This window comes from Aquarana catesbeiana, linkage group LG05 (genome assembly GCF_042186555.1).
Source record: "Aquarana catesbeiana isolate 2022-GZ linkage group LG05, ASM4218655v1, whole genome shotgun sequence".
Classification (NCBI taxonomy): domain Eukaryota; kingdom Metazoa; phylum Chordata; class Amphibia; order Anura; family Ranidae; genus Aquarana; species Aquarana catesbeiana.
Window position 1 is genome coordinate 215,016,030 of NC_133328.1, and position 14,506 is coordinate 215,030,535.

Sequence of the window (14,506 nt, forward strand, 5' to 3'; positions counted from 1 at the left end):
TTTAGATCCTATTATTATCTTGAGACAGGTAATAGCAGAATGTCCAAATGGCCTCAAATGTGTACAGTGTGTATTTATATCTTTGTATTATCACACTTCTTACCTGTCCAGTGGGCTGCCAATAGTGTAACTAAGGAGGGGCTGTTCCAAGTAATACCCTGTATTTAGGCATTCATCTCTCAATGAAGTGAAGAGGGTTACCTGTCCAAGAGTTCCCCACTCCCCATAATGTTAGAAATGGCCCATGAGAGGGGGGGAGGGGGAATATGATAGGTGTACCTTATACTTTGGTGTTGTTAAATTCCCCTTAATAAATGCTATCTGGAGGTTGCCCCAGAATGTTTGTGCCTAATCTGCTTGCCATGTTTATGTGCAAAAATATTAATTTATTTTTGTTTTCCTCAACAGTTTCCTTCCACGCCACAGGAATGGCAGACTGTGGCCTCCCACTTTGCCCAGCGGTGGGACTTTCCTAACTGCGGAGGGGCAATTGATGGGAAACACGTCCACATCGTCCCAACACCCAACTCGGTGTCATACTATTTCAATTATAAGGGGTTCAATAGTATTGTGATGTTGGCGGTGGTGTCGGCTAATTACGACTTCTTGCATGTGGACGTGGAGAAGAATGGCCGGATGTCCGATGATGGAGTCATCGCCCAGACTGGGTTCTACAGGCGTCTCCAGAATGGCAGCTTGGACTTGCCAGCTCCAGAGGACAATGTGGAAGGACTCCCATTCGTGTTCGTTGCTGATGAAGCGTTTGCGCTGGGGGACCATCTTATGCGGCCATTCCCTATGAGGACCCTCACCCCGGAACAGAGGGTTTTTAATTAGAGCCAGAAGAGTGGTGGAGAACACATTTGGAATCCTGGCCAGCCGGTTCTGCCTATTTCTGACACCCATCCATATGGCGGAGTATAAACTTAATCATATAATCATGGCGTGCTGTATTCTCCATAACTTTTTACGGAATCATTCGGCCAACTATGCTGGCTCAGTCGGGCCTGAGGCCGGAGTGATACATGAAACAACACTGACGGCGCTTAAAAGTGGCCGTCCTGGCTTGCCCTCCCTGAGTGCCCGTGATGTCCGGTTACAATACCTGGAGTTCTTTGCGGGTAGGGGGGCCATCAATATGCCAGCAAATTTGTGAAGCCTTTATCAAATAAAAAAGTAAAAAAAAGAAATTCTTTGTGGACATTTACTGCTTGTGTTTGTTTTAGCTGACCCTGACAGAAATGTGTTGAGTCCAGAAAATGGCGTGATTGTGTAACCTTATACAAAGCACTGTTGGGTGTTATTTACTAAAGGCAAAGACACTTTTCACTACAAGTGCACTTGCAACTGCACTGAAACTGCACTTGTAGTGCAAAGAGGATTTGCCCTTAGGAAATAACCCCCATTTTTACAGAAAACACCAATTACATCACCAACAAAGTGTTTTATTAGCGTTGACACAATAATCCACACATTCTTGCTTAACAATCTCTTTAATACCTGCACAATCACATGTGCATTTAGAAAAGTTTTTTCAAACAAAACAACATGTTTGTGGTATAACAATGTTTGGGGTAGCATTATCAAACAGATAAACGCCCATTTAAGCTAAAACAGGCATGTGTAAAACCAACAAGAAAGACACAAATTTTGAACTTACAAAGTTCACATTTGGTAGAACTTGAAGGCAATATCAGACATGAGTATTTAGGAACTGTGTTTGATATTGCGTTCAGATGGGGTGAAGTCACCCCAGGAAAAGCCAAATTTGGAAGATGCACACCAATTTACGAATGTCAACATGTGCGACCTGCCATCACGGGGGATCAAGGGACGTGTTTTGGGGGAGCAACCCCTTCCTCTCAGCTACTTTCTTATTGAGGAAGGGGTTGCACCCCCAAAACGCATCCATTGATCTCCCGTGATGGCAGATAGCACATGTTGGCACACTGTGTGCATCCTCCAAATTAGGCTTATCGACAAATCTTTCAAACATTTTGAACCTTGGAGCACACAAAAAAACAAAGGGATTGGGAGGGGTTTTAAACTCGCCCCAAAACATCAATGATGTTTTTTTTTTTTTAATAACATCATTGATGTTTTTATTGAGGTTTTCCAATTCTAAATTACACCCCATGATCTCCCCGATCAGGATCTGTGCACTTTCTGATGTGAAAGGATCTGGATCCACAACATCACGATCACCTAAAAAGAGAGAAACCAAAAAAAAAGGTATCAAAAATCTGCCGGCATCCATCTCTTACCTGAGTCTGTGGTCGCAGACACTCACCTGTTGTGGTGACAATTTCCACCATATCTTCTTCCTCCTCCTGCACTTCTTGGGTTGGTGGGATTTCACCTTCTTCCAGAGGTGGGGGGTCTGTGTTCTCCTCAGATGAGGGGTGTCCTCCGAGTCTTTTCTCCCCTATGTCAAACAAAAATGCTATACTTAGCACACAGTGATTTGATGGCAGAACTATAAATATAAAACATTGCTTGGAAGTGGGGTACAATTGTCTATTTTGGCATAGTTCCAAAATGTGGCATTTTCTGTGTCCTTTGTCAAGCTTCAAGACTTTACCTGTTTTGTACAAGCTTCACAGATGTAGCCCCCCCTATAGTATACACTGGAGCACCTGTGTGGCCCCCTAATAAAAATGGTGTTCTTGTGTCCCACACTAGTGCTCCAGTGTCCAGATGTGAAAACAGCTGCTGAGTGTCCTCTCCTTACACAGAATCTAGTTTGCATTTCATTCTAGTAACAAAGCCATCTACCCAACCAAAATAGTTTCTGACAAGTAGGGCGTAAAAATTGTGGCCAAATGCATATGGCCTAAACAATGGTGTTTTATAGGCCGAAAGAAAAATGTTTGATACGAACGAATAATGTACCCATGAACATGAAATTTGCCATGTAAAAATGTAGACTTGTAAGAAAAGCACATGGAGCAGCACGAACGTAATAAACATAAAGAATAGGAACACAGGACAACTACTTACTTTTTTGCAGCACTCTCCGGATCTTTCTGTACTGCTCATGTTTTCGTAATTTCAGGTCCGACCACCGCTTCCTGAGCTGATCTTTTGATCGTCGTACCCTGAAATGCCGGTGCAGACTCTTGACCACTTTCACCATGATCTTGGCCTTTCTGACATTGGGGTTGGGGTAAGGTCCATACTTCCCCTCATAGTCGGCCTTCTTCAGGATGTCTACCATCTCCAACATCTCCCCAAAGGACATATTTGATGCCTTAAATCGTCTCCTTCTGGATCGTGACGTTTCAGGCGCCGGGCTTTCCTCCTCCTCGTTCCTGTAATTAGCACGCACCTGCTGTGTCTCTGCCATGTGCTCTTCCCCCACTGCGCCGAACAAAAAGGGGCGGGGAATAGACTAGAAAGAACGTCAGGGGCGGGCGGAGTTACACGCATGCGCAGTGTGTATAAAGCGTAACACGTGTGCGTATTACGTACGATCTGTGAGCGGAGGAAGGAGCATCGAAAGCGCCGATTGTGATAACGAAGGTAAGATCTAAACTTGGGCCTATACTGCTTCGAAACTGAAGCCTATATTGTAACAAGATTAGGAGAGTTTGGCCTGACCTTAGGGTTTGTCTTGTGTTGTGTCTTGCAGAGAAAATGGATGGCTTCAATGACCACAATTTCCTCCCCCTGTTCATAGACAAATACAGGGAGCTGCCCTATCTGTGGCAGGTGAGACACCCCCATTACAATAATAAACAAAAGAGGCAGGCAGCACTGGAGAAACTGCTGGAGTTGGTGAAGCCGGTGGTCCCCACAGCAAACATCCCCTATTTAAAAACCAAAATTGGTGGCCTGAGGAGCACTTATCTTAGGGAGCGCAAGAAGGTCACAGATTCCCAGAGGTCCAGAGCTGCAGCAGATGACATTTATGTCCCCAGGCTGTGGTACTATGAGAGACTGTGATTTCTGTCAGACCACACTGAAGTCAGGGAATCCCTCTCTACTCTTCCTTCCATTCTTCCTTCCACCCCAGCTGAGGCTTCCGATGTCCAACCTGGGCCTTCCAGCCAGGAAGAAGTGGAGGAGCCCAGCTGGAGCCAGGTATAGCATTCTTCTCCAGATTTCTGGTCAATAAAGAAATTATGTTTACTAGATGTTATTATTGATCACTAATTGCTGATTGAAAAAAAGTGTTTTACAGATCAATAGACAGTAGTGGCCACCCAAAATTGGGACAAGAATGAAAAATGCTGGGCTCAGAATGATAGTCTGTTATATTTGTTAACATTCAATTTGCAACAGTCATGAGGTGAAAATTGTGTGATTGATGAATAAAAAACTAAAAATATGTCCCTTTTTCATACACAGGAAGACCTCAGCCAGGAGGAGGTTGTGGAATGTGGCAGTCAGGAGGAGGCGGGGATTAGTGGCAGCCAGGAGGAGGCGGGGTTAAGTGTCAGCCAAGAGAAGCCTGGGACCAGTCGAAGCCTGACTGAATCGCAGGTTCCTCCCCTCCGCCTTCCATATAAAAGAGTGAGGAAGACGACTCCCATGCAGGATTCAGCGCTCAGGCTCATTCAGGAGGCTTCTGCGTCCCTGCGAGCCTTACCCACTCCTGAAGAGGCCTTTGCCTGCATGACTGCCACCAAACTGCAGGGCATGCAGGAGGGTCAACTCAAGCTGTGTGAGGACCTGCTTTATAAAGTCCTAAGTAAGGGGGTGAGTGGGGAACTAACACCCAAGACCGACGTGATTGAGTTGGACCATCCTCCTCCTCCTGCTGCCACAACTCCACCACCAGAGCCACCGCGTGGAAGGAAGTGTGGAAGGAAGACAAGAGAGTGATGGCCCTGGGTTCAGTCTGGTCTGACAAAAGCTGCAGTCTCTCATATGACCACAGCCTGGGGACACAGATATCGTCTGCTGCTTTCCGTATCTCTGGGACTTCTGGACCAGACTGCACTCCCTTAGATAAGGACTCCTCAGGTCACCAATTTTGCTTGAAAATAGTTGATGTGTGCCCTGGGGGTCTATGGCTTCACCCATTTCTGCAGTTTCTCCAGCGTTGCCTCCCTCTTTGTTTAGTTGTGAGCCCTTAATAAAAGTTATTTTTTGGGGAAATTATACTCTCCTGTGTGTTTTCATCCAAAAAGGACAGTTTGTTGTTGACGATTCAGGTACATTTCTAACGTAAAATGTGAAATTAACAAGGGACAACAACATCAAACAATCTCCTACAGATTAAATAGAACAACATATCAATGGTGTTGTGGTAACTTGACACAAAAAACACACAAAAAATTTTCTGGAGTACAAAAAAAAATCCCAAAAACAAAAAATACGCCTTGAAAAAAATACAAAACAAAAATAAATTATTCGGCCTTAAAAACAAAAACAAAAAACACCAAAATAATGATGTCAGATGTGACAAATCAAAATATATTGAGGGAATCCCGATAAATAGTAAAGAAATAAGTTTATGAGAAGTGTGTGTGAATATGAGCAGCAAAATTACTTAATTCTTGTCATATTATAAAGAAGAAGAGAGTGCGCTGTATTAAACAATTTTGAACATTGCAGCGTGACGAAAGTGCTGTATCCATTGCGAACGCTAAGTTTACCAGACCGAGCTGTTCCGTGTCGGAATTTCTTCTGAGCATGCGTGGCACTTTTTGCGTCGGAACAGGCCACACACGGTCGGAATTGACGCGATCGGATTTTGTTGTCGGAAAATTTTATCTCCTGCTCTCCAACTTTGTGTGTTGGAAAATCCGATGGAGCCCACACACGGTCGGAATTTCCGACAACACGCTCCGATCGGACATTTTCCATCGGAAAGCCTTTTCTGACGCTTGTTGCTTTCAAGTTAAAATCAGTATTTTTTTCTCGAAAATTACTTAGAACACCCAAACATTATATATATATTTTTTAGTAGAGACCCTAGAGGAAAAAAAATGGTGATCGTTGCAATATTTTATGCCACATTTGCCAAGCAAACTTTCAAATGCAATTTTTTTGTAAGAAATACACTTTGTAAAAAAACAGTGAAGTTAGCCCATTTTTTTGTATAATATGAAAGATGATGTTACACAGAGTAAATAGATACCTAACATGTCATGCTTTAAAATTGCGACAAACTACGGTATTTAAAAATCTCCATAGGCGACGCTTTAAAAAATTTTAATGGTTACCAGTTTATAGTTAAAGAGGAAGTCTAGTGCTAGAATTGTTGCTCTCGCGCTAACGATTGCGGCGATACCTCACAGTGTGGTTTGAACACTGTTTCCATTTGTGGGCAAGACTTACGTATGCGTTCGCTTTTGCGCACAAGCATGGAGGGATGGGGTGCTTTCATTTTATTTATCTTATTTCATTAATTAATTTATTTTTTTACACTGTCCCTTTAAAAAAAAAATGACAAATCACTTTTATTGCTGTCACAAGGAATGTAAACATCTCTAGTGACAGTAATAGGCAGCGACAGGTACTCTTTATGGAGGGATCTGGGGTCTATAAGACCCCAAATCCCTCCTTTGCACTTGCAAGCATTCAAAATGCCTGTTGGCTGTTTTGAATACTGTAATTTTTTAAAATTTGGCGCCTTTAAGGCTTTAGTAAACCGGAAGTGACCCACTTCCGGGTTACTAGATTCGAGACCCGATCAAAGCCGATTCCGGACGTGCCAGCTGGTCGCTCGGGCCTCCTAGTGGGACAAGAGAGCACGGATGAGCCACGGAAGGCAGCGGGAGGGGGGACGTCCCCTCACGCTGCTTGTAATAACAGCTGAGGGGTTGATTAGCTGCATTGGTTGTTATTACAGGAAAGCCAACAGTAAGCTCTAAAAAAACGGTACCGTGGTGATGCCTGCGTCTGCATGCATTGCCCCGGTACAACTCCTTGAAGCCTAAGGCCGCATATTTGCATTACGCCGGCGTGAAGGGGTTCATTTTGATGATTATGGCTTACAGCTAGTAAAAACCTAAAATTCAGTATTTGTCAGGATCACTTAAGTGCTCCTGCTCCTCATTCCAGCATCTGGGTTTTGGCTATTGCATTCTCCCTGTCTGTGTCCACCTGCTAGGTGATTGATGTGGTCAGTCACCTGTTATAAGCAAGCCAAACTCTTAGTCCCTTGCTTGTGATAGTAAGTGATACCTGTGTTGTCCTTGTTCAAGCTCCCTGTCTGTCTGCCCTGCTTTGCTAGTTTGGATTTCCCTGTGTATGACTTTGGACCGGATTATTGGACTATTCCTTGAACTCAGCCTGTCTTTTTACCCAGACTGTCATAGAACCACGTTATCTGTCTGCTAACTGCAAGTATCTCTTTGCTTTGCTCAGGTCGCATCTGCCCTGGTGTGGTAGCCAGGCACTATAGCATTGTGTATAAGTCCTGGGGGCAACCAAGTACCGGTAGGCCTGCTTGCCTTAAGGGAAAGGGGGCTGCTATAGGAGAAGCACAGAGTAGCAAGCTATAGTGTCTGACCACCTGCGTTGGGGTAGACCTGACAGTATTTTAGAAAACTAGAATATTGCATAAGACCAATAAAAAAGGATTTTTAATAGAGAAATGTTGGCTTACTGAAAAGTATGTTCATGCACAGTATAGTATGCACTCAATACTTGGTAAGGGCTCTGTTTGCATGAATTACTGCATCAATGCTGCATGACATGGAGGCGATCAGCTTGTGGCACTGCTGAGTTGTTATGGAAGCCCAGGTTGCTTTGATAGCAGCCTTCAGCTCGTCTGCATTGTTGGGTCTGGTGCCTCTCATCTTCCTGCTGACTATACCCCACAGATTCTCTATAGGGTTTAGGTCAGGCGAGTTTTCTGGCCAATCAAGCGCAGTGATACCATGATCATTAAACCAGGTATTGGTACTTTTGGCAGTGTGGGCAGGTGCCAAGTCCTGCTGGAAAATGAAATCAGCATCTCCATAAAGCTGGTCAGCAGACAGAAGCATGAAGTGCTCTAGAATTTTCTAGTAGAGGGCTGCAGTGACTTTGGACTTGATAAAACACAGTGGACCAACACCAGCAGATGACATGGCTCCCAAATCATCACTGACTGTGGAAATTTCACACTGAACCTCATGCAACTTGGATTCCTCTCCACTTTTCCTCCAGGCTCTGTGACCTTGATTTCCAAATTAAATGCATAATTTACTTTCATCCGAAAAGAGTACTTTCGACCACTGAGTAACAGTCCAGTCCTTTTTCTTCTTAGTCCAGGTAACATGCTTCTGACGTTGTCTTTGGTTCAGGAGTGGCTTGACACAAGAAATGCAGTTGTAGCCCATGTCCCGGATACATCTGTGTGTGGTGGCTCTTGAAGCACTGACACCAGCTGTAGTTCACTCCTTGTGAATATCCTCCAAATTCTTGAATGGCTTCACGATCCTCTCAAGGCTGTGGTTATCCCTGTTGCTGTGCACCTTTTTCTACCACACTTTTTCCCTCCACTCAACTGTTCATTAATATGTTTTGATAAACCACTCTGTGAACAGCAAGCTTCTTTGGCAATGACCTTTTGTGACTTACCCTCCTTGTGGAGGGTGTCAATGACTGTCTTCTGGACAACTGTCAAGTCAGCAGTCCTCCCCATGAATGTGTAACCTACTGAACAAACTGAAAGACCATTTAAAGGTTTAGGAAACCTTTACAGATGTGTTGAGTTAATTAGCTGATTAGAGTGTGACACCATGGGGGTTATTTACGAAAGGTAAATCCACTTTGCACTACAAGTGCACTGCAAGTGCACTTAGAAGTGCACTGAAAGTGCACTTGGAAGTGCAGTCGCTGTAGATCTGAGGGGAAGATCTGAAATGAGGGGAAGCTCTGCTGATTTTATCATCCAATCATGTGCAAGCTAAAATGCTGTTTTTTATTTTCCTTGCGTGTCCCCCTTTGATCTACAGCGATTGAACTTTCAAGTGCACTTTCAGTGCACTTACAAGTGCACTGGCAGTGCACTTGTAGTGCAAAGTGGATTTGCATTTCGTAAATAACCCCCCATGAGTCTACAATATTGAATTTTTTCATGATATTCTAATTTTCTGAGATACTGAATTTTGGGCTTTCACTAGCTGTAAGCCATAAACATCAAAATTAAAAGAAAGAAATGCTTGATATATATCACTCTACAGAAAGTATAATATTCTATATATTAATAATTCTATATAATATATGAATTTCACTTTTTGAATTGAATTACTGAAATAAATTAACTTTTTGATGACATTCTATTTTTTTTAAATGTACCTGTATGTACTGTACATGTCTAAAACTAAAAATGCAAACCTATCTGTTACAGCCAGCATCTCCAATTGGCCATATGAGGTGCTGGAAGAAATTTTACAATGACTGATAGATACTATTTTATTACATATAGATAAGTGACTTGTGTCTTCTGTTGTTCATTACTAGGGGAGACAAAAGAAAGCAGCACACCCGAACTGACAGTTAATTAGGAGCCTAGTAGAATCACATGTTATTATTATTAATATGTGCATAATGCTAGATGTACACGACATGGGAAAACATACCAAACAAAAAGAAAAAAGATTACAAGGAGTAAGACAAATGATATATGTGCGTATAATGCGTGCTCTACATAACTCCTGAACAATCCATCCTTGCACTTTGAAATTGCAGCCTGCGATGGACAGGTAAAATAACATAATGGTACATACTGTAAGTGCAAACCACAATTTCATATTACAAAAAAATGTATCAATTAGTAATTATTAAAAAAAATACTTTATCAGTGCTGTTTTAATGAGATTTAACTGAAATGTAAAAAAAAAAATGTATGCATTGTTTTAATTTTATTTGATTGGTGCATTGAATAGTAGGGTAATTGACTAAGATGGGCATAATGTGAATTTTTTTACATTTTTAATTACTTAAATTGATGTTTTTACTATATATATTTTCTACTATATGCATAGTAATTTTGTTTTACAATTAAACAATGAATACATGGCAAAGAATTCCCAGAACACTATGGGTTAGTTAACCACTTCAGCCCCAGACCATTTGGCTGGCCAAAGACCAGAGCACTTTTTGCGATTCGGCACTGTGTCGCTTTAACTGACAATTGCGCGGTCATGCGACGTGGCTCTCAAACAAAACTGACGTCCTTTTTTTCCCACAAATAGAGCTTTCTTTTGGTGGTATTTCATCACCTCTGCGGTTTTTATTTTTTGCGCTATAAACAAAAAAAGGGTGACAATTTTGAAAAAAACGCATTATTTTTTACTTTTTGCTATAATAAATATCCCCAAAAAATATAAAAAAAAACATTTTTTTTCCTCAGTTTAGGCCGATACGTATTGTTCTACATATTTTTGGTAAAGGAAATCGCAATAAGCGTTTATTTATTGGTTTACACAAAAGTTATAGCGTATACAAAACAGGGGATAGTTTTATGGCATTTTTATTAATAATTTTTTTTTCTAGTAATGGCAGCGATCAGCGGACAATTTTGACACATTTTTGGGACCATTCACATTTATACAGCGTTCAGTGCAATTAAAATATATTAATGTTATATATATATATATTTTGTAACCTGACTATCTTTTGTATTTTTTTACTTAAACTTCCAAATAAAACTTTTGTAAACAAAAAATGCACTGATTACTGTGTAAATGTGACTGGCAGTGAAGGGGTTAACACTAGGTGGCGCTGTAGGGGTTAAGTGTGACCTAGGGAGTGATTGTAACTGTGGGGGGGAGGGGCTACGTGTGACACATCACTGATCACCTCTCCCGATTACAGGGAGCTGTGATCAGGGACAGTGTCACTAGGCAGAACGGGGAAATGCTTGTTTACATTAGCATTTCCTCGTTCTTCCTCTCCGTGAGACGTTCACAGGTATCCCACCGTGGACATCGAGTCCACGGGACCCGCAATCCTACTCATGAAGCTCACGGCGGGTGCACGCGCCGCCGGCAGCTCGCACACGATGGCGCGCGGCAAATTCAAAGGGACGTACAGGTACGCCCGTTTGCGCAGCCGTGCCATTCTGTCGACGTATATCTACATGCGGTGGTCAGGAACCGGTTAAGAAAATATCACAACGGACACTGCCTACCCTTAGGCCTGCTTGGTTTTATTGAAACCTCAAACTGAGCTGAGAAATGAACCAGTCCTCTGTATACAACAACTCTGAGGTCTGTATAAACAGGCTTTTACCAATAGTGGGTAAGAAGAGAGTAAAGGAGATACTGTAGATAATATGAAGAGGAGTGCAAAGCTCCTCCTACTAGCTGAATAGAAGACCGCATAAGATTCTAACTACCTAACTGGTGTTTATGGGGTTTGTGCCGCTTTATATGTCTTTCTTAATAAGAAAAAAAGACCTTTGTACAAGATAAGGGCCAAGGAGGCTGTAATCTACACCAAGCTGCCCATTAGTTAATATGAGCAAGCTAGCCTAACCAATAATCATCTAACTAATTAGGCACACTAGAGGATGTGTACACTAGAACCACACAGTTAAGGCAGCTGGAAAAACACCTTTAACAAGTATGAACACATGCTGATCATTATTAGCATATTTTTTAAAATAAAGATGCACTTATCATTTAAGGCATAGAACAATTCCACATACTATTATATTGGTGTCCAAGTTTTACTGCTTTACCTGCTCAAACAAGATGCCCTTTAACCTGCTATGAATATTGCTAAGACCTTACCTGTATAACTTCTGCTGGACCCACGCTGACTTGGACAGGGTTTAAAACACTGGGAATGCCAGGGTTTGTTCTCTGAGTAGGAAACGTAGGTGCAGGATGAATAAGTGGGGGGCTGTGTCCAAACGCTGATCCTATGCTGTGTTGGCGATTTATAATATGCTGATGCATCTGCTGTAGGGACACAGGGGTAGGTGGGTATGTAAAACTCAAGGCTGGGCTATAAAGAAATATATAAAGAAAATAGCATTATTAGAAAAAGAACTGACAAAATAATACATAAATTACATTAAAGCTATTATATACTTGCAGTAAGCATGATTTTATTATATATAAGGTTAAATCCTTTATGACTTTATATACTGAAGATGACTAGCTCTATCCAGCTTGGTGGATCACTTCAAAACAAAGCTCAAAGTATAACTGGATATAAACATGTACATAAAACTGTAGATTGTTGATTCAAGGAGTATCTGATTGCCCTAAAAGGAGAGTCCAATTGCATTAGAGGGGTTCGGGAAGGTTTTTCTTTTTGCAGCAAATTGAACTATGCTCAATAGGCATTTCCTGCAGGTTTGTGGTTCTAAAGCTGGGTATACACGGGGATTTATTGACAGGTCCCCCATCAACACAAGTGATGTGGATTCAGGGATCTCTCCCACTGCCCTTATGTATTCTGACAGCAGGGAGTCAGAGTGTTTGGTTGAACTTGATGAATGTGTCTTTTCTTGAATAGACTATGAAAAACACAAATGGAAGTTTTAGGCATCCAGATATGTATGACTGACCCGTGTGTCTATGATAACTTTAACTGCTTCCTGACCACATTGTACTGCGGCAATGTGGCAGGATACCGCAAATCACCGTCATTGTACGTCAGCTGGCTTAAGTGATGTAGCGGGCACGCTTGCCTGCTGCATGACGCAGGAGCGTGCCCGCAGGTCCGGCAGACTCAATGTCGGAGGGTACAGAGGCAGAATGGGGATCTGCCAGTGTAAACAAGGCGGAGCCACGTTCTGACAAGGGACATATCAGAGATCTTCTGTACCCAGTGATCGGGAACAGTGAGCTTTGTCATATCCCTGGCAGTCCATCCCCCCTACAGTTAGAACACACTGAGGGAACACAGTTAACCCCTTGATCCCCCTAGTGTTAACCCCTTCCCTGCCAGTGTCATTTATACTTTGATCAATGCATTTTTATAGCACTGATTTATTTATTTTATTTATTTAAGGTACTTATATAGCACCGTCAATTTACACAGCACTTTACATATTACATATTACATTGTACATTCACATCAGTCCCTACCCTCAAGGAGCTTACAATCTAAGGTCCCTAACTAACATTCATACATACTAGGGACAATTTAGAGAGGATCCAATTAACCTACCAGCATGTCTTTGGCGTGTGGGAGGAAACCGGAGTACCCGGAGGAAACCCACGCAGGCACAGGGAGAACATGCAAACTCCAGGCAGGTAGTGTCGTGGTTGGGATTCGAACCAGCGACCCTTCTTACTGCTAGGTGAGAGTGCTACCCACTACACCACTGTGCCGCCCTGATCAATGTAATAATGTCACCGGTCCCCAAAAAAGAGTAATTTGGGGTCAGATTTGCCCGCAAATGTCGCAGTCCTACTAAAAATCACTGATCGCCGCCATTACCAGTAAAAACAATAAAAAATAAATAAAAGTCCCTAAATCTATCCCATAGTTTATAGGCACAATAACTTTTGCGCAAAACAATCAATATACGCATATTGCGTTTTTTTGTTTACCAAAAATATGTAGAAGAATATATATTGACCTAAACTGATGAATAGATTTGTTTTTATATATTTTTTTGGATATATATTATAGCAGAAAGTAAAAAAAAAAAATTTTTTTTTTTTAAATTGTAGCTCTTTTTTTGTTTATAGTGCAAAAAATAAAAACCACAGAGGTGATCAAATACCACCAAAAAAAACTCTATTTGTGTGAAAAAAAGGACGTCAATTTTGTTTGGGTACAGCGTTGCATGACTGTGCAACTGTCAGTTAAAGTGATTCAGTGCCATATCGCAAAAAATGGCCTGGTCAGGAACTGGGTAAATCCTTCCAGTCCTTAAGTGGTTAAACACCTAATCCAGCTATTATAGTAATCTAACTACTAGTGAAAGCAATTGAATGTAAAACTTTAGCACAGTGCCCTTTAATATAATATATGGAGAGCAAAAAAGTATTTCTAAATAGTCACTCAAAAAAAAGAACATACTCGGCCTCCTTGGTTTGCACGTTTGTCTTACAGTGCTGGTTCATTCTCCAGCAGAGGCACTGCTTGCACATTAGTGTATGCTCTTCCTACATTAGCACAACTTACCACTCAAAGTTTAAAGTGTAACTAACGGCAACATTTTTTGTTAGTTTTGGATAGGGTGGAAAGGGATTTAATTGGTGTCTGTGCCCCCGTTAGGGAGATTCACCATCTGTGTTTGTCCTGTTTACCGTTATCATCAAGAGTGAAAGTAAAAGAAAATCGCAAATTTTGGGTTGCCATCAGAACTAATAGAGTAGACATCTTCCAATAGGGACACTGGTTCTGGTGACACACTGGGATTCCTTCATTTTGATGGGATTTTCTCCCTTTTCCTGTTTCAGCTATGGGACAGGAAGTGAACAGAAATGTCCCCAGTGGGAGACAGATTGCAAAAAAACCCCCAAAAAACTGATGGGGTTATAACCCTCCCTTACACTAACCAAAATGAAAAAAAAAAAAAAACAAACTTTTGCCTTTAGTTACACTTTAAACATTTCGCTAAACTGCCTCCCAGTGTGTCTGTGAGTATCCA

At 41.8% G+C, this 14,506-nt stretch overlaps 1 protein-coding gene across 3 annotated transcripts in view; it reads right to left on the reverse strand.

Moving 5' to 3' along the window:
* GLI3 (GLI family zinc finger 3) overlaps positions 1-14,506 on the reverse strand; it is a 381,269-nt gene that overhangs the window by 87,824 nt on the left and 278,939 nt on the right. For all 3 annotated transcript variants that reach the window (XM_073630540.1, XM_073630539.1, XM_073630538.1), the window contains one exon: positions 11,682-11,898. In XM_073630540.1, coding sequence (XP_073486641.1) covers positions 11,682-11,898 — 217 coding nt within the window. The remainder of the gene's footprint in view (positions 1-11,681; positions 11,899-14,506) is intronic.